General features: G+C 44.3%; 1 protein-coding gene across 1 annotated transcript in view; it reads right to left on the reverse strand.

The window, feature by feature from the left end:
* The window catches only part of NEK11 (NIMA related kinase 11), a gene marked incomplete at its 5' end in the record, with an annotated part of 387,736 nt that overhangs the window by 280,145 nt on the left and 84,960 nt on the right, over positions 1-22,631 (reverse strand). The window contains 1 exon segment of the mRNA XM_073222396.1: positions 16,422-16,587. Within this exon segment, the coding sequence (XP_073078497.1) occupies positions 16,422-16,587 (166 nt within the window).

The raw sequence follows: 22,631 nt of genomic DNA on the forward strand, positions 1-22,631 counted from the left end.
GCTAAAAAGCTTCTGTACAGCAAAGGACACCATCAGCAGATAAAAAGGACATCCTACAGTATTGGAGAATATATTTGTAAATGACATACATGATAAGGGGTTAACATCCAAAATATATAAAGAACTCACATGCCTCAACAACCAAAAAGCAAATAAATTGATTAAGAAATGGGTGGAGGATCTGACCAGACAATTTTCTGAAGAAGAAATTTAGATGGCTAAAAGGTACATGAAAAGATGCTCCACATCACTAATTATCAGGGATATGCAAATTAAAACCACAATGAGATATCACCTCACACCAGTTAGGATGGCCAGCATCGAAAAGAGTAAGAACAACAAATGCTGGCGAGGATGTGAAGAAAGGGGAACCACCCTCCTACACTGCTGGTGGGAATGTAAGCTAGTTCAACCATTGTGGAAAGCAATATGGAGGTTCCTCAAAAAACTAAAAATAGAAATACCATTTGACCTGAGAATTTCACTCCTAGGAATTTACCCTAAGAATACAACTTCTCAGATTTAAAAGACATATACACCCCTATGTTTATTGCAGCGCTATTTACAGTAGTCAAGATATGGAAGCAACCTAAGTGTCCATCAGTAAATGAATGGATAAAGAAGAAGTGGTACATATACACAATGGAATACTATTCAGCCATAAGAAAGAAACAAATCCTACCATGGATGGAGCTTGAGTATATTATGCTCAATGAAATAAGGCAGGCAGAGAAGGACAAGTACCAAATGACTTCTCTCATTTGTAAAATATAACAATTAAGTAAAACTGAAGGAACAAAACAGCAGTAGACTCACAGACTCCAAGAAGAAACTACCAATTACCAAAGGAAAGGGGTGGGTGAAGGTGGCTGGGAAGGGAAGGAGAAAGGGATTGAGGGGTATTATTGTAAGATAAATTCCAACCAAAATAAGCAGACAAAGAGAGGCAACAAAGGACCAGGTAGTTTATTTGAACGCAATTCCCGGGAGAGGTTCAGCAGTCTACAGAAATGGAGGCTGGGGAAGTCGTGCCCAGCAGGGCAGGAAGCAAGTTTTTAAAGAAGGCAAGGGGAGGGAGAGCAAAGATATACAGTGGCATGGGGACTGGCTGACCTAGGGTATGTGGGGGGTTCTCATTGGCCTTTATCCAGGTATTGGAAAGTTACCACTACTCTTCTAGCTTGGGGGAGGGCTCTAGTTAGGAATGTTGTCTGATCATACTCTGGAATGTTGTCAGACCGGAACCTGTTGGTCTCCCCGCCCTGTTTGGTGAGGCCTGAGCTTGTCCAGCAGGCTCACCTCTTCCCCTGGTGCCTCCAGCCTTACATTTCAGCCTTAAGGTCATAATGGGTGCCAACTCGATCTGGCTACTTCGGCTGACAAGGGGTATAGTGCGGTGGGGCAGTTTAAGGCTGGTTGACAGCTGGAGGAGGCATAGTCGGGAGGGGCAAGTACTTGTGCAGCAACAGTTGATTGACCTTTATGTGTGATATTTCTGCCACGCACTGTTGAAGGAACTTGAAAACACATGGGGCAATTAAGAGTAAACCACAAACTATTATGAAGGGGCCCAGCAAGAGGCATTAGCCAGGCCATCAAGGGGGACTGAAGCTACCCATAAGGGCTGCCTTCAGGTACTCGTGTTTTGTGGAGGTCTTTTTGTAGTTCTTGTAGTTTTTTTACATTTTGTTCTACAACCCCAGACTCATTGATATAGTAGCAGCATTCTTCCTGTAATAAAATACAGGTTCCGCCCCTTTTCTGCAGTAAGCAGATCTAGAGCCCACCTATTTTGAAGGATGACTTGGGCAAAGGAAGTAAGCTGCTGCTGGAGGGAAATAAGAGAGGTTGAGGTTTCTCTCAGGGTCAGGCTCACTCTATCATCTTATGCTGCCAGTTGACTTGCAAGACTTTGAGAGTTGACTAGGTTATGGCCTAACACTCCTGCCCCTGTGGCGGCTGTGGCTACAGCGGTGACCAGACTTACTCCTACTAGTATGGGTAGGAAGACAGCCCTCTTTTGCCTAGCTCCTGGATACACAGACCATCTGACTAGTGCCTATTTTACCTCAGGTTTGTTGTATAATGTCAATTGGGGAACTAACATCACTGAAAAGCAGGGCCCTACCATGGTGCTGCTGATACACTGGGCAAGGGTATTGTTGCACCAGAAAAACCCACCCTCTTAAAGGGAGATTGGAGTGCCTACAGTTACCCTTCATCGGCATTGGCTTCCCATTGACAAATCTGAGATGGTGGAACACTGGGTCAGGTAGTAGGTCAGTGGGGACGATGGTTCTTCATGCTGTTTTCTGGTGTCACCGGAATTATGTTGAGCCTCGGGCTTAAGCATCATTTTCCACATTGGTACATGGCTTAAAGGGAGGCCACAGTCTTTTTCAGAGGATTTTACTGGTTGAGCCTGGAAAATACTAATGGGAACTCCTGCCACTGGGGCATGTTTGAGGGAGGTGCAGAGGAAACCATCAGAAACATTGCTGAGGATATGTGAAGTATTAAGAACCCACACTGCTTCTCTAATGACTCTGGCCCAGGAAAGGGTTGCTCCTGCTGGTCATAGGGAGTGCAGGTAGGGGTCCAACAGAATCTTCTGTTTTAGTGCCTGTTCTGTTTGTAGAATATTACTTGATACCAGTGCCTGGGTGTTTAGAACCTCTGTGAGAGTGGGATTTACAGTGGTCCATTCTCTCTTAATGTATACTGTGCCCTGTGGGGAGACTTGGTAACTATTGTATAGTTTGCCTTGTACTCCTTTCTCCCAGTGTTGATCCCATGGGTCACTAATGGTAATGTATAGCTTATCTTGTATTCTGAAGAACATGTCAGAGACTCCTCTTGCTGTTTTTTCTACCGCATGAACTCTACATGTGTCTAATTCCCCCATACATGTCAGACTGGAAAATACATGTATGAGAGATATGGTCATACGGAAAGCACAGCGTAGGGTTTCAGAAAGTATTTAAGATGTCTGTGTGTACTGGTATCTGAATCAGTGCCTGACAACCTACACATGGGCAACTTTGGGTGCCTACTTCTCAGTTGATTCCATGAAGAGTTAGTTGGAGCTTAAACTTTCATGCAGAATAACTGCCTGGAGACTACCGGGCTATTCATCTGCCTGGTTGTACTTGACACGACTAACTCACAGCTTAAGAGGACCCACTTCAGAATATACCCAATCATCGTGTCTGGTGCCCATTTAGGCCTAGAAAGGTGATACCAGGAGGAATGCCCATGTAGTTTAACTGCTGAGGGCATAGTGAGGATCACTGTATAAGGCCCTGTCCAGCGGGGTTGGAGGGATTTTGGCTGGAGTTCTCTTAGAAGTACCTCATCTCCTGGATGAAGGATTGCTGCATCTCTTGGGTTGCTGGATGATGTAGGTTGGGGTAGGAGCTGGTCTGCGTGTTCCCTAAGAAGATGTCTCAACAGTGTAAAGTAAGAAAGGTAGGAGGCTAAAGGAGGAGAGGTAGCGGGCAGGCCTGTGTTTAATAAGAAGGGCCTGCCATACATCAGCTCAAATGCGCTTAGTCCAGCTGGTCCCTGGGGGGCAGCACACAGCCAAGCAAGAGCGATGGGGAGATCGGGCCACGAGAGCTCTACCTCTATAGAGAGCTTAGTTAGTTGGTCTTTTAGGAGACCGTTAGCCCTTTTGGCTTTACCTGATGATTAGGGGTGATAGGGTATATGGAGATTCTAGGTGATGTTGAGAGCCTCGGCTCTTCGCTGAATGACCCGAGAGACAAAAGCAGGCCTGTTGTCCGACTGTAGCGAGGCAGGCAGGCCAAAGCGGGGGATAATATGCACTACCAATGTCTGTGCCATTACCAAAGGTGTTTCCTGGCTGGTGGGGAAGGCTTCAATCCACCCTGAAAAAGTATCAACCAGAACTAGTAAATACTGGAGCTTTTTATGCTTAGGCATATGGGTGAAATCAACCTGCCAGTCCTGTCCGGGGATCGTTCCCCTCATCCGGTGGAGGGCTATCTGGGTCTTCAGAGCACCTTGAGACGAGATGCAATGACAAGTAGTGCAGGTTTGGTATACCTGATCTATGGCCTTGCGGAGACCATAAGGGGCAAATATGGGGGAGAGAAACTGGTGCATGGCCTCCGGCCCAATGTGTAGAAACTGATGAATTTTGGATATGATATCTCTGCCTTGGGCTTGGGAGAGGGCAATTTGTCCTCCAAGGTATCTGCATCCCTGTTCTCCCAACATTCTCCCTTGATGTAGAAGCAGTTGTCGTTCAACATCGGTGTATTGGGGCAGTAGAGGGGGGAAAGAAACAGCACCGAGGGTTGGCTAGACCCGGATGTTAACTGTGGGGCCGTGGCATCTGTCAACATATTACCTCTGGTTACTGGGTTGTTTCCAGTCTGATGTCCCTTACAATGCATGATGGCCACCACTTTGGGGTCCTATAGGGCCTGTAGCAGGCGGCTGATAGCCCTGCCATTGATGATTGGGGTTCCCTTGGTGGTAAGGAAGCACCTTTCCTTTCAAACCGCAGCATGAGTGTGTGTAATTAGGAAGGCATATTTAGAGTCAGTATAAATTGTGGCCCTCTTTCCAGCTGCCAGCTGTAATGCCCAGGTAAGAGCCACTAATTTGGCTTTTTGGGAGGTGGTCCCAGATGGGAGTAGGTTTGCTTCTATCACTTGCAACAGACTCACCACTGCATAGGCTGCCCTTCACACCCTGTCACTCTCCTTCACCGAGCTTCCATCTATGAAAAAGGTCAAGTCAGGGTTTTCGAGGGGCATGTCTTGCAGGCCTTCTCTAGGTTTTCAAAGAGCCTCTACAATCTCTACACAGGAATGAGTGGGTTGATCCACCTGATCACTGATGTGAAGCAAGGAGGCTAGGTTAAGGGGTGGAGAGACTTGTAGGGTTACCTGTGGATGTTCAATAAACAGAAGGTGGAATTCCTGTACTCTTGAAGGACTGAAGGAGGCCAGGGATTTATGACCCAAAAGATCTTGTGACCGGTGTGGGGAATACACAGTAATAGGCTGTTGGAGCATTAATTTCAGGGCTTCTCAGGCCAGACTTCCTGCAGTTGCCAGGGCTCGGAGGCAAGGCTGCTACCCTCTGGCCATGGTATCTAACTGTTTGGAGAGAAAGGCAATGGGACAGCACTCCAGCCCCACTGGCTGTACTAGCACTCCAGTGGCTACCCCTGCCCTCTCTGCTGTATATAGGGTAAAGGGCTTAGTTAAGTCAGGGAGCATTAACGGGGAGGGTGGATGAGAGCAACACATCTCGAAATTGATTGAAGGCAGAACCTACCTTGGCGGGTGCAGTTAGCGGCCCAGTAGGAGTCTCTGTGGCAGCTGCATGGAGCCGTCTGGCAAGAAGGGCAAAATTAGGCACCCAGTGTTTGAAAAACCCTACCAATCCTAGAAAGGATAGTATCTCGGCTCCTGAAGTAGGTGGCAGGAGAGCTTTAATTGCAGCTGCTCGGTCCACTGTCAGGGCTTTAGTGGTGGGAGTTGGAGTTAGCCCAAGATATGTAACCTGGGGTAGAGGCATCTGTGCTTTGGCAGTGGATACCCTGTATCCCCTGTCTGCCACGAAATTAAGAAGGGATGTGGTGTCCAGAACTGAGGCCTCCTTTGAGGGGCTGCAAAGTAAAAGATCATCCACGTATTGGAGGAGAGTACTCTTGCCCATTGAATGTCACGAGAGGTCCTCCACCAAGGCCTGTCCAAAAAGATGGGGGCTATCTCTAAAACCTTGAGGTAAAACTGTCCGGGTCAATTATCTAGAATGACGGGTGTCAGGGTCCTCCCACGTAAAGGCAGATAGTGGCTTCAAGTCTGAGTGGAAAGGTATAGTGAAAAAGGCATCTTTAATGTCCAGTACAGTAAAATGAGAGGTACCGGAAGGGACCTGAGACAGAAGAGTATATGGGTTAGGCACTACTGGGTGTAAGGGAATAACAGCCTTGTTAATTATTCAGAGGTCTTGAACAAGGCAATATGCTCCAGAAGGTTTTTTTAGCGGCAAGATGGGAGTATTGCATGGAGAGTTAGTCAGTACTAAAAGCCCCTGTGAGAGTAGACGATTAACACTAGGCTGTAGTCCCCTTCGGTGAGCCTGTGAAATAGGAAATTGAGGCCGAGAAGGGAAGTGGGATGGGTCTTTAAGGTGTATTAAAACCTGGGTGTGGTGGGTTGCCACCACAGGGGTGGAGATGTCCCACATAACCAGATTAACAGCAGTCCAGGGAGTTGGGAGACTCAGGTTACTGTCCTCTAACTCCCCTTCTCAGGCAAAAGCAATGAGGGAGTCCCGGGCATCCTGTAAGCATTTAAAGGGTGGGAGGGAAATAGAGGCTCCTAACTTACAGAGCAATTCTGTTGGGAGCAGGCTATGCCCTTCCCCCACTTGCTGATGTGGCGGGAATGGAGAACAAAGAACATTCTGTTTACGCATTCCATGAGCAACTAACTGGAACCCTGCTGAGCCTATCTTTGCCTGGTTACCGCTGACGTCAATACCGTGCTTGATTGTCTATTGGATAATGCTATGTCCTGGAATCATGTAACCCCACTGCATTATATAAACCCTGGACCTTCAATAAAGTTTTGCTGGTGACGCACGAGAGCATCAGCCCTCCCAGTTCTTTCTGTCTTTCTTTCTTTTCGCCCCCCTTCCACACTTCAGGACCTGCTCGACTCGGTGTGGCTGGACCGTGCCACAAATCTCATCCTAACAGAGGGGTAGGACAGGAAGGCATGACCAGAAAGGAATGGATAAATGGGATGCCTTGGAAAGTGCAGGCCACCAGGCCTGTCTCTAAAGGCTTGGAGAGGGTTCCCATGACGCCAACTATGGAGACCTTAGCAGGGTTCAAAGGCCCTTTAAAGGAGGGGAGAACAGAGTAGGTAGCCCCTGTGTCCACCAAGAAGGAGATGGGCTTACCCGCTACCCACAGCTTGGCCCTGGGCTCGGCGAGGGTGATTGGGGTGTCCCAGTCCAGGCATCTTCAATCTTCGAGGATGCCCAGCAGGTCTGAAGGCTAGTCTTTTGAGGGCATCCATACCCTGTGGGGCTCTGCCGCCGGAGGAGTACCACCCCCTAGTGGACAGTCTACTTTCCAATGACCTCGCTTACCGCAGCTGGGGCACGGTCCGGTCAGTCTGCATGGTTGGTTGGGGCACTTCCATGCCCAGTGCCCTTCTTCACCACACCGAAAGCAAGGGCCCAGAGGTTCAAGTTGATCTTCAGGGATACCCTGACGATCTCCATGAGCCAGTCGCAGAGCAGCTGTTATGGCGCGAGTCTGTTCTGCTATTCAGGCAGCTGACCCCCTCTGGCTCTCGTCCTCTCGGGCATGAAAAACTTTAAATGCCATATCTACCAGGTCTCCTAGAGGGTCTGGGGACCATCCTCAGCCTTTTTAAGCTTGTGCCTGATGTCGGAAGCTGACTGAGTTATAGAATGCATGGCTAGGAGAGAGGAACCTAATGCTGAGGCCGGGTCAATCTTAGTAAAAGCCCCTAAAGTTTCCTTGAGGCGCTTGAGGAATTCTGATGGGTTTTCATCAGGTTTCTGGGTAATTTCTCTAAGCTTATCATAATTGATAGCCTTTTGGATAGTTGAGTTCATACCTGCCAATAAGTAGTGAACCATGAGATCCCAGCATGCTTCACCCTTGGGAGAATTATAATCCCACAGGGGTTCTTGTAGAGAAATAGCTTCTCTGCCCATAGGTTCCCGCTCATCTGTGGCATGGGCCTCATTGGCACAGTGCTGTGCCGCCACTGTGACATGGTCATATTCCTCCGGGGTTATAGTGGATTGAAGGACTACATGTACATCATGCCAGGTGAGCTTGTAAGCTTGAGTGAGATATTTAAACTGTTTAGTGCACATTACGGGGTTGAAGGAAAAGGACCCCAATCACTGTTCTACTTGGGACATGTCTGCCAGGGAAAAGGGAACATGAACCTGCACTACCCCCTCATCCTCCGCTACCTCCCTCAGAGGAGCCATCACATGAGCTTGAGACCTCTGTGACTTAGAGTGGGTTACAGGAGGGCTAGACCATTTGGGCGCTAGCCATGGCAAGTAAGACAGCGGCGGGTTTGAAGGAGGGGACAGAGGAGGCGACCTTGGTAGCAGGGGATACAGCCTGGGAATCAATGCAGAACTTGAAGGCAGGGGATTAGGATATGGGGGAGTTTTATCTGTTTTATCCGAAGTGGAGTCGGCACCTGTGGAGCAAGATAGCGGCACGACCAGAAGAGAAGGGGAACAAGGTGGAGGAGAGACCAGAAGTGAAGGGGAACAAGATGGAGGAGAGACCGGAAGAGAAGGGGAACAAAATGGTGAAGAAACCAGAAGAGAAGGAGAATGAGATGGTGAAGAAACTGGAAGAGAAGGAGAACAAGGTGGTGGAGAAACTGGAAGAGGAGAACAAGATGGAGGAGAGATAGATTGAGGAAGGGAGCTGGCCCCTGTGGTGGGCCTGGAAGAGCACAAAGGGGGTAGCCAAGATCTGTCAGAGAAGAGCCTCCCAGTAATAGGAGGGGTAGAGATCAGCAGTCTTTGGTGGAGGCCTGGCCTAACAAAACTTGGGAAGGAGTACACTTAACACATAAATCTGGGCGGGTGCGCAAAGTCCAAAAAGCCTGCACATATGGGATTTCACTCCACTTTCTGCTCTGATAGCAATAATTAGTTAAGCCGGTGAGGAGGCCAAAATTGAAAGTTCCCTCAGGGGGCCAGCGAGACTGATTGTCCATGGGATACTGAGGCCATGTCTGAGAGCAAAGGAAGACTAGCTTCTGTTTTCAATTTTCCCGGGACAAACATAGAGTAGCCAAATTAGAAATGAGATACCGCAACAGGGTTTGGGCCTCCACTTTGGAGGGCTGGTTCCCCATGTCTGCGTCACCACCCCCCCTCAACTAATCCCGCTGAGAGGAGCACCCAGCATGCCAAGCACGCCAAGTCAGGGGAGACATTCTGGGAGCCTGGGTGAGAGACGTCTCCCACACCACAGGGCCAGGGGCAGGTATCCTGGATGCCCACAGCAGATGGGCTGGATGCCCAAGGGGCCAGATGCTCCAACCTGGGCATAGCTACGATTTCTAACAGACCAAGTGAAATGGAGTTAGGAAGGGAAACAGACCGGGAAAAACTGAGGGACTCACTGGAAAATAGTCTATGCAACGGAGAGCAGGCTGAAGTCCCGCATTGGGGAAGGAGGGGGCAGGGCCACCAGTGGCCTGTCAGGGCCCTGCACTCATGCTCCTTCCCGGGATTTTGGCACCAAATGTAAGATAAATTCCAACCGAAATAAGCAGGCAAAGAGAGGCAACAAAGGGCCAGGTAGTTTATTTGAATGCAATTCCCAGGCGAGGTTCATCAGTCTACAGAAATGGAGGCTGGGGAAGTCGCGCCCAGCAGGGCAGGGAGCAAGTTTTTAAAGAAGGCAGGGGGAGGGAGAGCAAAGATATACAGTGGCTTGGGGATTGGTTCGCCTAGGGTACGTGGGGTCTCTCATTGGCCTTTAGTCAGGTATTGGAAACTTACCACTACTCTTCTAGTTGGGGGAGGGCTCTAGTTAGGTATGTTGTCTGATCAGACTCTGGAATGTTGTCATACCAGAAACTGTTGGTCTCCCCTGCCCTGTTTGGTGAGGCCTAAGCTTGTCCAGCAGGCTCACCCCTTCCCCTGGTGCCTCCAGCCTTACAATTATGATTTGGCACACATGGTTTGGGGGGGATCATGGGAAGACAGTGTAGCACAGAGAAGTCAAACAGTGACTCTGTGGCATCTTACTACACTGATGGACAGTGATTGCAATGGGGTATGGGGGGGACTCGATAATATGGGTGAATGTAGTAATCATATTGTTTTTCATGTAAACCTTCATACGTGTGTATATCAACAATACCTTAATTAAAAGAAAATTATGGAAAATAGTAACTTTGCAGAGAAGAAATCCAGGAACACAACCTTAATCAAATAATCGAAGTTCTCATCACCAGCAATAAAATACACTAATGTGATGTGCCTTCTAACATGATGCACTGAGGATGCAATGTCACTTCCCTGATCATCTTGCCCAGAATATGCAACCTCAATGTCATCATGAGAAAATAGTGTACAGACCCACACTCAGAGACATTCTACAAAATAACTTAGCAGTACTCAGTAAAAGGGTCAAGGTCATAACAGAGGAGGGAGGAAAGGAAAACTGTCACAGATCAGTGAATTCTAAGGAGATACAATGACACACAGTGCAGGATCCTAGGTTGGATCCTAGAACAGACAAAAGACACTGGTGGAAACTGATAAAATACTAATGTTAGGCAGAAAGGCTGAAATGAGCAAAATGGAAAGGAGAAAGGGCCCCTCAAAGATGGCTCAGGGAGTTGATCAAATAGAACCAGAAAGCCAGAAATGACTCAAAGAGTTAATCAGATGAAGCCACAGGGTCCAAGAGTGACTCAGATAATGTCCAGGGTCCCCCCAGATAACCATCAGAGGCACAGGCACAGCACAGCCCCTGTCCCCATTTCACCAATCAGAACAAGCCTAGAGAGCTGACAGCTGTCAATCAAGGATCTCTCAGCCCTGCCAAAACCACATAAAAGCAGCCTCAGAAATACCATCCATGCCTGCCTGTCTCACCTTAGGCAGGCCCACTCTGCTACTCTGTGTAGAGTGCATTAAAACTTACTTTGATTTTTTTACTTTGGTCTCTCATCTCACTGTATCTAACTTCCCTGCGACACCAAGCTGAGTCCTTTCCTTCCCAACACTAATATCTTTGTTTTGATACTGATTTATGGTTACATAAGTTGTTAACATTAGGGAATATGTTCAACAGCAAACATACTACAATTAAAGGTGAAGTATTAGGCTCCAAATTAAGGCCTATGCTTCTCTACTTCTGAGCCTGTGTATCACATTACTGACTCCCTTTAACTGAAAGTCCTCACCCCATCTCCCTTAACCAAATCCTTCCCATATTTCACGTCTGAATACAATGCCATCATCCCCTCCATGTTTCCTGCAGTTTGAAGCCATTTCTCTCTACTCTAAACTCCCTTAGCACTTTAACCACAACCCTTCCCTTTACATACATTCCCCTTGTATGTTAGCCATTGGTATAAATGATTCATTTATCTTACCAAATAAGTTCGCAAAAGAAATATTATCTCTGTCATCCCACACCATTTCTGGAAATACATCTAACAAAGAGTTGCAGACTCAATAATGGCTTTCAGAAAGACCCTTGATTACTAATGCCTTTGTGAACCTCAGACTCTTAAGGAACCAATAAATAACCTAGAATGGCAATTTATTCTTATGCAATGAGAACTAGAACTGCCAAGACAATAGGGTGCTCATGTCAGTTTAGGCAGCAGATTTTTCCCATTACAAGAGGCATATGTGTAGAGCTGAAATAGAATCAAGTTTGCTTGAGGAACAAGGAACACGCTGGGTAATTTTCAAGAATAATAACACCAAGTTATGTGGCCTGAGCATAAAACCACACCCACCACCAGGGCCAGACTTTCCTGTATTCAGGTCTGGGTCTCATCTTTGCTCAGTGCTGCATAAACACTGTTTGTCTTTTTGACTCTGCTTTCCTGTTTCCACATTACCATTCCTTTTTACCCTCAGGTCTCAGCCCTGGCTGCACATTAGAATCACCCAGAGAGCTTTCAAAAATCCTGACATCTGGGCCAGACTCCAGATCAATTAAATCACACTTTTTGGAGGTGGGCCTCAGGTCTTAGGATTTCTGAAATTTTGCCAAGTAAGCCTAATGTACAGCCAAGTTTGAGTAGTACCAGCATATTGACATACTTCTTGTTTAAGCTATGTTAATATCACTGAGCAGGAAATAAACAGGTCCCAGCCTCTTCCCCTTTTTCCCAACAGATAATCATACATTCTCTCTCTCCTCTTCTCCACTGCATCTACTAACTTAATGCTGGGATTTCTGGGGATGCCTTACCCTCATGCAAAGGGGAAGCTTTCAGACAGTATTTCACAGGTCTCCAGTGCAGTACACTGTTATGTGTACTGGCAAAATGAGGTAGGATCAAATGCTTTTGACATATGTGACAGGTAGAAGAATCCAATATTTCATCTTTCACTAACAACATTTGACAGAAATGAGCTGAGAAGCAGCTGGAAGCAAGTGGTAAAGAATTTGTCAGAAAAAAAAATATTTACTGAGTGCTAGTTTCTTTGTGGCTCACTCCGTGGGTCCATGACATGATACCAAAATAGATCAGAAAAATATCAGTCCCACATGTTGAGAGTCTGAGATGGTTCACACTATGTAAAATGTGCCAAGTGCTCCAAGAGATAAAATGCTAAGGAAGTGAGTCGGGTGGGGAGCAATTTCCACCCAGGGGATTACAGGAGTCTTTGCAAAGCAGGCAGCATTTCAGCAAGGCCTGAGAAAAGGGGCAGAATTTGAAGATTGGGGCTGGAGGAAGGACATTCTGAAAGCGAATGGCCCCAGTCCTGAGGAGGGAGTGTGGAACAGGGAGCAACAAGGCACTCCATTCCCAGGGCAGAAGAGAAGATGCCAATATCTGAAACATTCTGCCACTTTGTTAGTTTTAGAAGCATTCCCTATCAAAAGTTTGGTGAGATCTTAACAATAAATTATGAGTTCAGCTGAGCATGTTTCACACTCATAACCTGATGCAGTGTTTCCAAAGGGCTGGGTGGTGGATGTAGCAGTATCACAAATGCTTTTATGTATTTCAGTCTTGCAAGGCCCCAAATTAATTACAGAAGAGGAAACGTAGATATGAAAAACCAACTATTTCTATGATGATTGCATTTTCTTACGAGGTGCTAATTTGGACGTCTGCCATTTCCAATATTATTATTTTAACTCACTAGAAATTGGATAATGCCAGGCTTGTGTAGATTAAGGGCAAATATGGGTCTGAAGATGAAAAATGTCTCTGTAGCAAGACTGGAGCAACCCGCACACATCATTCCCAGGAGTTAGGGCAGCAGCAACCTGGCTGGCATCTCTGCAACCCTGTGCCCAGGGATCCCGTTGCTCTCCCCGGGGTTCCCGCTGCCATTACCATGACAACGGCCCTCCAGGGGAGCAGCTCGGCCCTTGGCAACCACCAGCTAATTTAAAAATTAACTCAGATGATCCTGGACTTGATCCTGCATGAGAAAAACATTCTGTTTCTTCATTCTTTTTATATGTTGGGACAAATGGACTAAATTTGAATACTGATTGTAGATTAGATGGGTGATTTAATGTGCTTCAGACTCACCAGGTGAACTTTGTCAAAACACAGACTGTTGGACCCCCACTCCCAGAACTTCTGATTCAGTATGGCTGAGAATCTGTATGCCTAACTTCCTGAGTGCTGCAGCTGGTGGTCTGGGACCCCACTTAAGAACCACTGGATTGCATACTAGCATTGTATCAATGTTAACTTCCTGATGTTGACTATTGTGCTGTGGTCATGTAAGAAAATGTACTTAGCCTTAGAAAATACAGTAAAACTTAGCATGAAGGGGCATCATGCCTGCAACTCACTCTCGAGTGGTTCAGAAAAAAATATAGAGTAAATGAAAAAACAGAATGATAAAGCAAATGAGAAAAAATGCTAACTGGCAAATCTGGACAAATAGCATATGGGAGTTTATTGAGTTATTCTTGCAGATTTCCTGGTAGGTTAAAATTACACTAAAATTAAAATTTTAAAGGTTAAGGCAGGTAAAGAAAGTTATAGCTTATCATTTAGACCTGTACAATATAGCAGCCAGTAGCCATATGTGGTTATTTAAGTTTAAATTAATTAAAATTATGCCTCAACACCAAAAATGCAAACAACCCAATTAAAAAATGGGCAGAGGACTTGAACAGACATTTTTCCAAAGAAAACATACAGACAGCCAATAGGCACATGGTAAGATGATCCACGTCACTAATCATCAGGAAAATGCAAATAAAAACCACAATGAGATATCACCTCATACCATTCAGAATGGTCACTATTCAAGAGACAAGAAATAGTAGTAAGTGTTGGTGAGGATGTGGAGGAAATGGAACCCTCCTACACTGTTGGGGAATGTAAAGTGGTGCAGTCACTGTGAAAAGCCATATGGTTCCTCCTCAAAAAACTAAAAATAGAAATACCATATGACCCAGTAACTCCACTCCTAGGAATTTACCCCCCCCAAAAAAACCCCACAATCTTTGATTTCACAAGATACATGCACCCCTTTATCACTGCATTATTAACAATAGCCAGGATATGGAAGCAACCAAAGTGTCCATCAATAGGTGCATGGACAAAGATGTGGTACACATACACAATAGAATATTATTCAGCTGTAAAAAGAAAAGAAATCCTACCATTTGCAACAACATGGATGGACCTAAAGATATTATGCTAAGTGGAATAAGCCAGGTAGAGAAAGACAAATGCCACATGATTTCACTTATTTGTGGAATATAAAACAAAACAAAACAGAATGAACAAACAGCAGTAGACTTATAGACACTGAGAAGTAACTGGTGGTTACCACTGAGAGGGACTGAAGTGGTTGAGTAGGGAGGGTGAGTGGGATAAAAGGGCACAAAGATTCTCAATGATAATATAAGTTGGTCATGGGGATGAAAGTGCAGCATGGAGAATACAGTCAATGGTTCTGTAACATCTTTCTACATTGACAGTAACTGCACTAGTTGGGGTATCTAATAACATGAGTAACTGGTGAATCACTGTTGTATACTTGAAACAAATATTATATTGTGTATCAACCACTTCAATAAGAAAAGGAATAAATTAATTAAAATTAAATAAAATTTAACATTTAGCTCCTCAATCACACTGGTCACACTTCACCAAGTGTTAAAGATTCATGTGTGACTAGTGACTACTGCTTTGGATGGCACAAATATAGAATATTTTCATCATCACAGAAATATCTAATGGACAGTATCAACTAAAGTGAAAAATATTTTAAGACCAGGAAAGAGTCTTCAGAAAATTCAATGTGCCAAAAGTAGCAATAGAAGTAGCAGTAACAGTCATAAGCAATAAGAGTCGATTGTTTCCCAAATAAGAGTTTAACTGAAGGGGCCAAAGGAAGAAAATGAATAAACTATAGCAGATGAATCATAGTGTGGTTACATATGAAAATACTTGTAGTTTTGCATGAATTTGTGACATAATTACATTGTTCACTATCACTGCTCTTCATGCCTCATCATGCAAATAATTTTCTTCCCCATTGGGTGAGGGAATAGTTAACCAAATGTCCTGGGTTGGTGGGGTTTTTTTTTTCTCACTTTCCTCCAAGCAGCAGAGAGGCAAGATCTGGTTGGGGATCCACCTAGCAAGGCTGAGCCAAAGAGGCTGACTTGAAGGGGAACAGCCAAAACTTGGAATATCTTGATCTTGCAGACATCTAACTTGACTATTGGTCTCTTCTTGTATGACACACCAGCTAATGTGTAAAGCAGGAAGACTGGTATCATTGCTATCTCTACACCTTTTAAGCTGCTTCTTCTCCCACTGCTTCTTTTCTGTGTCTGAAACACATGGGCACCCTCTGGTTGTCCAAAGTTTTGGACCTCATCAGGCTTGCCTTCCATCCTACAGAGCATCTTCTTCTTCCCAGCATCATTTCTTTTGGGCCCCAGCAACACCCAGGTGATGAACTGACTAAATTCACTCTAGAGTATGAGTAACACCAAATTTTCCAAGGTGCATTTGGTTAATGGGAGCCCCATTATGCTGGCCTGCCTGACCACCCTCACAGAAGAGACCACACAGATCCACACCTCATCAGCTTTCCTAACACCTTTCCATGGAGCTGCATACTCACTTGGAGTTCAGTGAGATGTACGACTATTACTTGCAGAAAACATGGAGTAGCAGAGAAAATTGCAAAGACCTGAAGCCATAAACCACAAACTGATAAATATGAAGGATTTCCATGGGAAAAATGAGGCATATTTCCATTTCCAAAATTTCTCCCAAGGAAATGAGGAATAGGCCTAGAACCCAGCACTCAGGAGATGGACCTCTGCTCTGTCCAGGTCCCTGTTATGGCGTTTAAACATCCAGGCAATGGACCATTGAAGGATGTATGGGAGACACTTCCCGCAAAATACTGAAGCACTCTTCTATAGCAATTATTCCTAAAGATACATTCATTCTGAATTTGTCAAAGGTGGGAAAGCCTTCATTAGAAGAAGGTTTCTCAATTACCTAGAGATGATTATTCTTAGCTACAAGACATGAGATAACAGGTCCTTAGAGTTTAGTTTCTGATTTGATAATTGAATTTATGATATGTCTCTTTACAGATGGCTATTTACTGTGAAACAAATTTTCATTAAGATTTCCAAAAGAGGAGTGTCTCACCTCACAGTACTCTGTGATAATGCAGAAACTATCTTGCTCCACAAAGCTTGTGTGGAACTTGACAATGGCTGGGTGGTCCAGCTTGGAAATGAGTGGGGCCTCCAAATTGGCCTGCACAGTCTCATTCAGATTGAATTCTCCAACAGAGATTTCCTTCAGTACCTTTCTGCAGCCAAAAAAATAATAATTTAAAAACGTTTAGAGCTAAAAAAACACATTTAACAGATATGAACAATGACCAGGCTGTAGGTCTGATACTGTCAGTTATGAAATTCTGCCCCTGGTAGTCTCCGGGCCTGCTTCCCTGTCCTGGTCAGTGACATGGCTTTCCCCAAGGCCTCTGACCTCCACACCTATAGCTCCACAGTTTGCGTCAAACAGAGCAGAGACAGAGCTAATCTTAACCAATACTGCTGAGGTGGCTCTACCTCTGTCTCTCTAGATGTTCCAGGTTCTTTCTGTCTCTCACTGATGTCTTTGTTTCTGTCTACCTCTTTCTGTCTCTTGTCTCTTATTGGCTTATCTCTCTTATATCTTATCTCTTACCTCTTATTTGCTTGTCTCTTATCTGCTTTCCTCTGTTTCTGTCTGCTTTTTTATTTCTCTCTATTCCTATCTTGGTATCTCTTTATCTGTGTCACTGTGTGTGTGTGTAAATAATATATGTTTATATATAAATATAATCTATCTCATTCTGTCTTATTCTCTCTTTGTCTTTAGCTTTTCCTTTCTGATTCACTCTCTGTGTCTCTCTGCCTCTCTGTCTATACACACACACATACACTCACACACACACACACACACATACACATGCACTTCTGGACCTCAGCTCTAAAATTTTCAAGATCTATCAACTTAATATCAGTAGGACCAATATCCATTTATTTTCTTTTTCTAACTATCCTTGGCATAGCATACTTTATTACTACCACAATTTTAACACTAACTTTGGGAGTTTGGGCAAGTTTACTTAATCCCTCCTCTGTAAAACTGAAAATACAAATGCTATGAAGTAGCTGTGAGAATTAGAGATAATACATATGAAGTACATAAAAAAAGTGCTAAATACAAAGTTCTCAAATTGTCATCATTTAATTTATTGTTATGTAGGAGAAGAAAAAATCATTGATAGAAGTATCTAGGATCTCAAGCATATTTACATGGAACAACAGCTCAGTATATATCCACATTACTAATTTAAAAATTGTGGTAACTCAGTGAGGAGTGACCCAAAACGTTATCTCTTCTCACGTAAGGAAAAAATAATCTGATGAACAAACCGATTACAGTACCAACCACATTGCAAACTAGATTGCACCAATTATTTGTGCAGATTCCACTGATGATAAATGAGCTTCAGATGTTCATTTAAGGCATTCTCCAGAACTTGTAGAAAATATTTTGCAAAAATGTTCTTTAAGAGTTACTACCTATGCATATTAATGAAAATCTATTTAGAGTAGAAACCTTCTTAATTAAAAGCCTTCCACCGACCTCATAACTTAACCAGAGCTCTCCTTTGCCACAGGGAATTCCTGTGCCAAGCAGGTGCTCTCTGGCGCACCCACTAACTTCTGACCACACAGCTGACATGTGCACTTACCCAAGTCATTATGCTTATTCCCTACTTTATTTATGCCAATTGTGCCCATTACTGTAAGTTTGTAACTTAAATATGACATACTGATGCAGAATGAGTGTGAGCTTTATTTTTGTTAGGAAAACTAAGTCAAAAGCTTACCAAAAAGTTTGATAACGATGTTGCAAAAAAATTAATGTTAAATAAGTAATTGACAAGACAGTTCTAAAGAGAAGATTTAAAAATGTAAAAATCTAGTATTCCAAATTCAGATTGTTGAATTCTCATTCCACTTTAAAGAAGGTAAACATAGAAAATTTAATTAACATATTACGGATGTAGTTCATGCGACAATGATGAAGGGACGTCTAATCAGAGGACATCAAATTCTGGCTGTGCATCAAAAAATTGGAGGAAATGTACAATGGTATGTTTTAAGTTGATGTAATGTTTTAGTAATTTCATTTAAAAATTTCTTCCTCCATTTAACCAAGTACCAGCCCAAATCACATCAGATAGAAGGGCTTCTTAAAAATGTGATTATATTATACACTTCTCATTAATTCAAATAAGAATTTTCCTCTAGTCGGTACTACCTATTGGCAGATGAATAATTTCCTCAGGCAATACCAGAGGTAGAGATTGTTTCTTCTTTCCAAGTCAGGGTCTAGACGCTTTGATATTGCAGTCAGCAAAGTATGATAAAGTCTTCATGCATTCCACTTCTCAGTGGTTAAAAATTTCATCAAAATTTTAGGTTAGAAAATCTGCCCTAGAAGCTGACATCTTAAGTAGGAAAACTTAGAATGTGTCCTTATAGCTTTCTATCAATGTGTCCTTAGAGCTGTTCTATCAAGAATTTGGTTAAAAATGACTTAATGGTATTTAGAGTGGCATCCCTAATGTTAGTGTACTGAAAGGAGCTTGTAAAAACATAGACAGCTACGTTTTTCTGTAACTCATGAGGTTATGAAGCAGCAGGCAAAGATCAATGACATCTTCATAGTCTTTTTCCAGCAATTTACTGAGCCCCAGCTAACACACAGTTTTAAAAGTCACAGTGGTTAAGCATAATAAAGTCTTACACAGACTTGTAATATTCTCTTGCTGTGAAGGAACAAATGCTATAAAAAGCTTTAAGATACTTCTTTTTCCTTGCAAACATCAACTATTGTGCAACAGCGCATGAGATTTTACATACAGTTACCTGAGCTCCATCTGGCAGCTTGATGATAAAGCATAAAACTCTCACGCACAGCTTAGGACATGAAGGCAGGGCTATTAGGTCAGGTGACATCTAACACAATCGTCCCTAGCTGCCACGGAGACATCCTACCTTCCTCATTGTAAGAATAGAAATAGGTTAGCATAAGCATAGCCATCTTAAAGGCCTAGAAGCCATTTTCTGAGTATGTGACTTAGAAAGAAAAACTGGAACTGGGTAAGGCCTTGAAAAACAAGTTAATCATGAGCACCGGGTGGTGGGCAGCTGTGACCCTTGGTCAGTTAATCTTACATACCAAGCTTATCGTGCAGAACCTCCCTAACCATTGAGGAGTAGTCTTATCCTGCCCTTGCTTAACCCCAGGATGTATGTCTTGCAAGAATAATGTATAGTTGTGGAAAATTACTATGAGTTAAGTGCTTTGAAAATGCTATATAAACCCTTGGCTCTGAGTGCTCAGGGTCCTTGTTGAGACCCGCTGCATCGGGCTGACATTGGACCCCAGCTAGCTGGCTGAATAAAGACTTTGCTTGAATTTACATCTCTATGCCTGTGTAGCTTGTTCTCTGGAGAAGCCTCGGAAGCCCAGACCCTAACACTCATCTGAGACTGTCTCACTGCGCCGGCCAAGGAAAGCCCCTGCATGCAGGACCAGTGTCAGCCAAAGGCACATGGGGACTCGCCAAATCAGCTACGGCTTGTCGCCTGCTCAATGACTCTCAGCCTGTCACCCACTCCTAAATGACATGACGGGTATTTATTTTATCAGAACCTCAGCTGTTTGAGAAAAATGCTATGACAGCAGCAGAAACAGCAGTCACTCATTTTGCAAACTTTCTGTTCTCTTTTCAGAGTGCCATGCTTCTTATTTTTCAAAATCAGTAGTGAGCATATTTTGGAGAGTGACTAGAAATTTGGGATAACTATAGCAAATTTCACCCCCCCCCAAAAAAAACTAAAAATAGAAATACCATATGACCCAGTAACCCCACTTCTGGAAATCTACCCAAAGAAAACAAAATTCCTGATTTGAAAAGATACATGCACCCCTATGTTTACTGCTGCATTATTTACAATAGCCAAGATGTGGAAGCAACCAAAGTGTTCACCAGTAGATGCATGGATAGATAAGATGTGCTACATATACACAATGGAAATTATTCATCCATAAAAAAAGAAATCCTGCCATTTGTAACAACATGGATGGACCTAGAGGGCATTATGCTCAGTGAAATAAGCCAGGCAGAGAAAGGCAGATACCACATGATTTCATTTATTTGTGAAATCTAAGAACAAAACATAACAAAATGAACAAAATAGCAGGAGACTCACAGACACTGAGAAGTGACTGGTGGTTACCATGGGGGAGAGAGGAGGGGAATAAAAGGGCACAAAAATTCTGAATCATAACATAAGTTGCTCATGGGGATGGTAGCGCAGCATGGAGAATACAGCCAATGATTCTGCAGCACCTTCCTGTGTTGACATTAGCTGTACTAGTTGGGGTGAGGATTTAATAATATGGGTAACTGTTGAACTGCTGTGTTGTATACTTGAAACCAATACTGAAAAGAAAGGAACGACACACAGCATCAATTCACCGGAGAATTCCGCTTTATTAGGGAAAGGTGCTGGGTTATATAGGAAGGGGCATGAGCTGATTGAGGTGTTACTTCTATGGGGCTGGTGGCTATTGGCTAGGTGCTGGGATTAGGGGGGGCGAGGGGTGAGTTCGCCATCTTATGGGTGGGGGCCTTTCATTCCCCCCTTTCTCCTCTATGGGGTTGTGGACATTCCTTTCTCTCTGACTGCTTCCTGCTGAACAGGGGCAGAGAAGGGAGTGAGGGCTTGAGGACTGGGAGGAAAGGGTTGATAGGACTCCCTACAGTAAGGACGAGTAGATGTGGAATTCTTCAGGTTGGAAATCATTGAAGGTTCCCTGTAATCATAGTTCGAGAATTTGTTGATTCTAATGGTGGTGCTAAGAGGATACGGGTGCCAGAAGCCAGGCGTCTGCAGCCATTGTTTCCAGGAACAGTTTCCAGCAGAGAGAGGGGTCCATCTCAGCATGTGGTGAGAAGGTTACGTGAGGGTGAGGGATCTTCTGTGGCCAGAAGCTGGTAGTTCCTGAGTAAAAGCTGGTTGAAAGTTTGATTAGAGATTTTTCTGACTTGGGATTTTGATGAACTTTATTATACAGGGTAAGAAGAGACAGGCGAGAAGAATGATTATTATGGGGCCTGCAATAAGCCAGAGCCAGGTAAGGAGGGGGTTTGTTAGTATTGAAGAGAATGGGTTGGAATTGGAAGCAGAGTGGAGGCTGGAGGCAAGGTCTGTGAGTTTGGTAATGTCAGTTTTTACACTGCCGGATTCCTTGATGTAATAGTAGCACTCTTCTCGGAAGAAGACGTAGGTGCTGCCCTTTTCGGCTGTAAGGAGATTTAGGGCCTGCCAGTTTTGAAGGGTGACCTTAGCTAGAGAAGTGACCTGTCTTTGGAGAGAGGCCAGGGAATTGGCAGTGGATGTCAGGGCTCTCTCAAGTTTGGCGTTGAGATCTCTAATTGCTCATAGAGAGTGACCTAAGGCTCTCCTTGAAAATCTTGCTCTAATGGCTGAGATGGCTAGGGAACTACCGACTATAATGGGAAGGAAAGCAGCCTTTTTTGTGTGCAAGGGAGGTTGGAGCTCAAGGAATTCTGCCATGCTGTAAAGTGTAAGCTGTGGGATTAGAGTGATGAGAATGCAGGGTGTGCTGGAGTTGGGAGGCAGTGAGTTGAAAAGACTGTCATTACACCAAAAGAAGTGTCCCAGTTGCATAAAAGTTTTAGAGCCGGAGGTAGGGGTGTAGATAGAGAGGCAGTGAAGTGCGCTGGAGGGGGGTGGAGTTGGACTTACACAGTGGTGGATGGTGAGATTATCTGTGTATTCTGGTTCACATAGGTATGTCTGCCAGGGGGAGGAGGGGTTGTCCTTCTGCATGGAAGGAGTAGTTGGAAATATTAAGGGTCACGGTGGCCAGCAGTGGTCGCTGTAGTGATGCGCACAAGAAACAATTGGCTGTGTTGCGGGTGTGGTTGAAAAAGATGGTGGTGTCTTGAATGAGCTGTAACCAAGAGTAGGAGAAATTGGAAGAGGGGAGGGGATAAGAAGATGAAGAGGTGCCATCAAAAGTTTGGATAATGACTTTTTTGGAATGTCTAATATCTGATGCAACTTGAGAGATCTGGGAATGAGAGGGAACATACTCTCAAGAGATATGAAGGGTACCATGGGGGGTCAAGGACCCCCTGTAGTAAACTGAGGCTGTGATTCTGGCAACCCATCGAGAGTCCCAAGGATATGGGATTGATAAGGAGAATGAACCGTTGGGATATTTTATGAAACGGTTGGAGAAGTAATACTGTGG

Source organism: Manis javanica, chromosome 15 (assembly GCF_040802235.1).
Source record: "Manis javanica isolate MJ-LG chromosome 15, MJ_LKY, whole genome shotgun sequence".
Taxonomy (NCBI): Eukaryota; Metazoa; Chordata; class Mammalia; order Pholidota; family Manidae; genus Manis; species Manis javanica.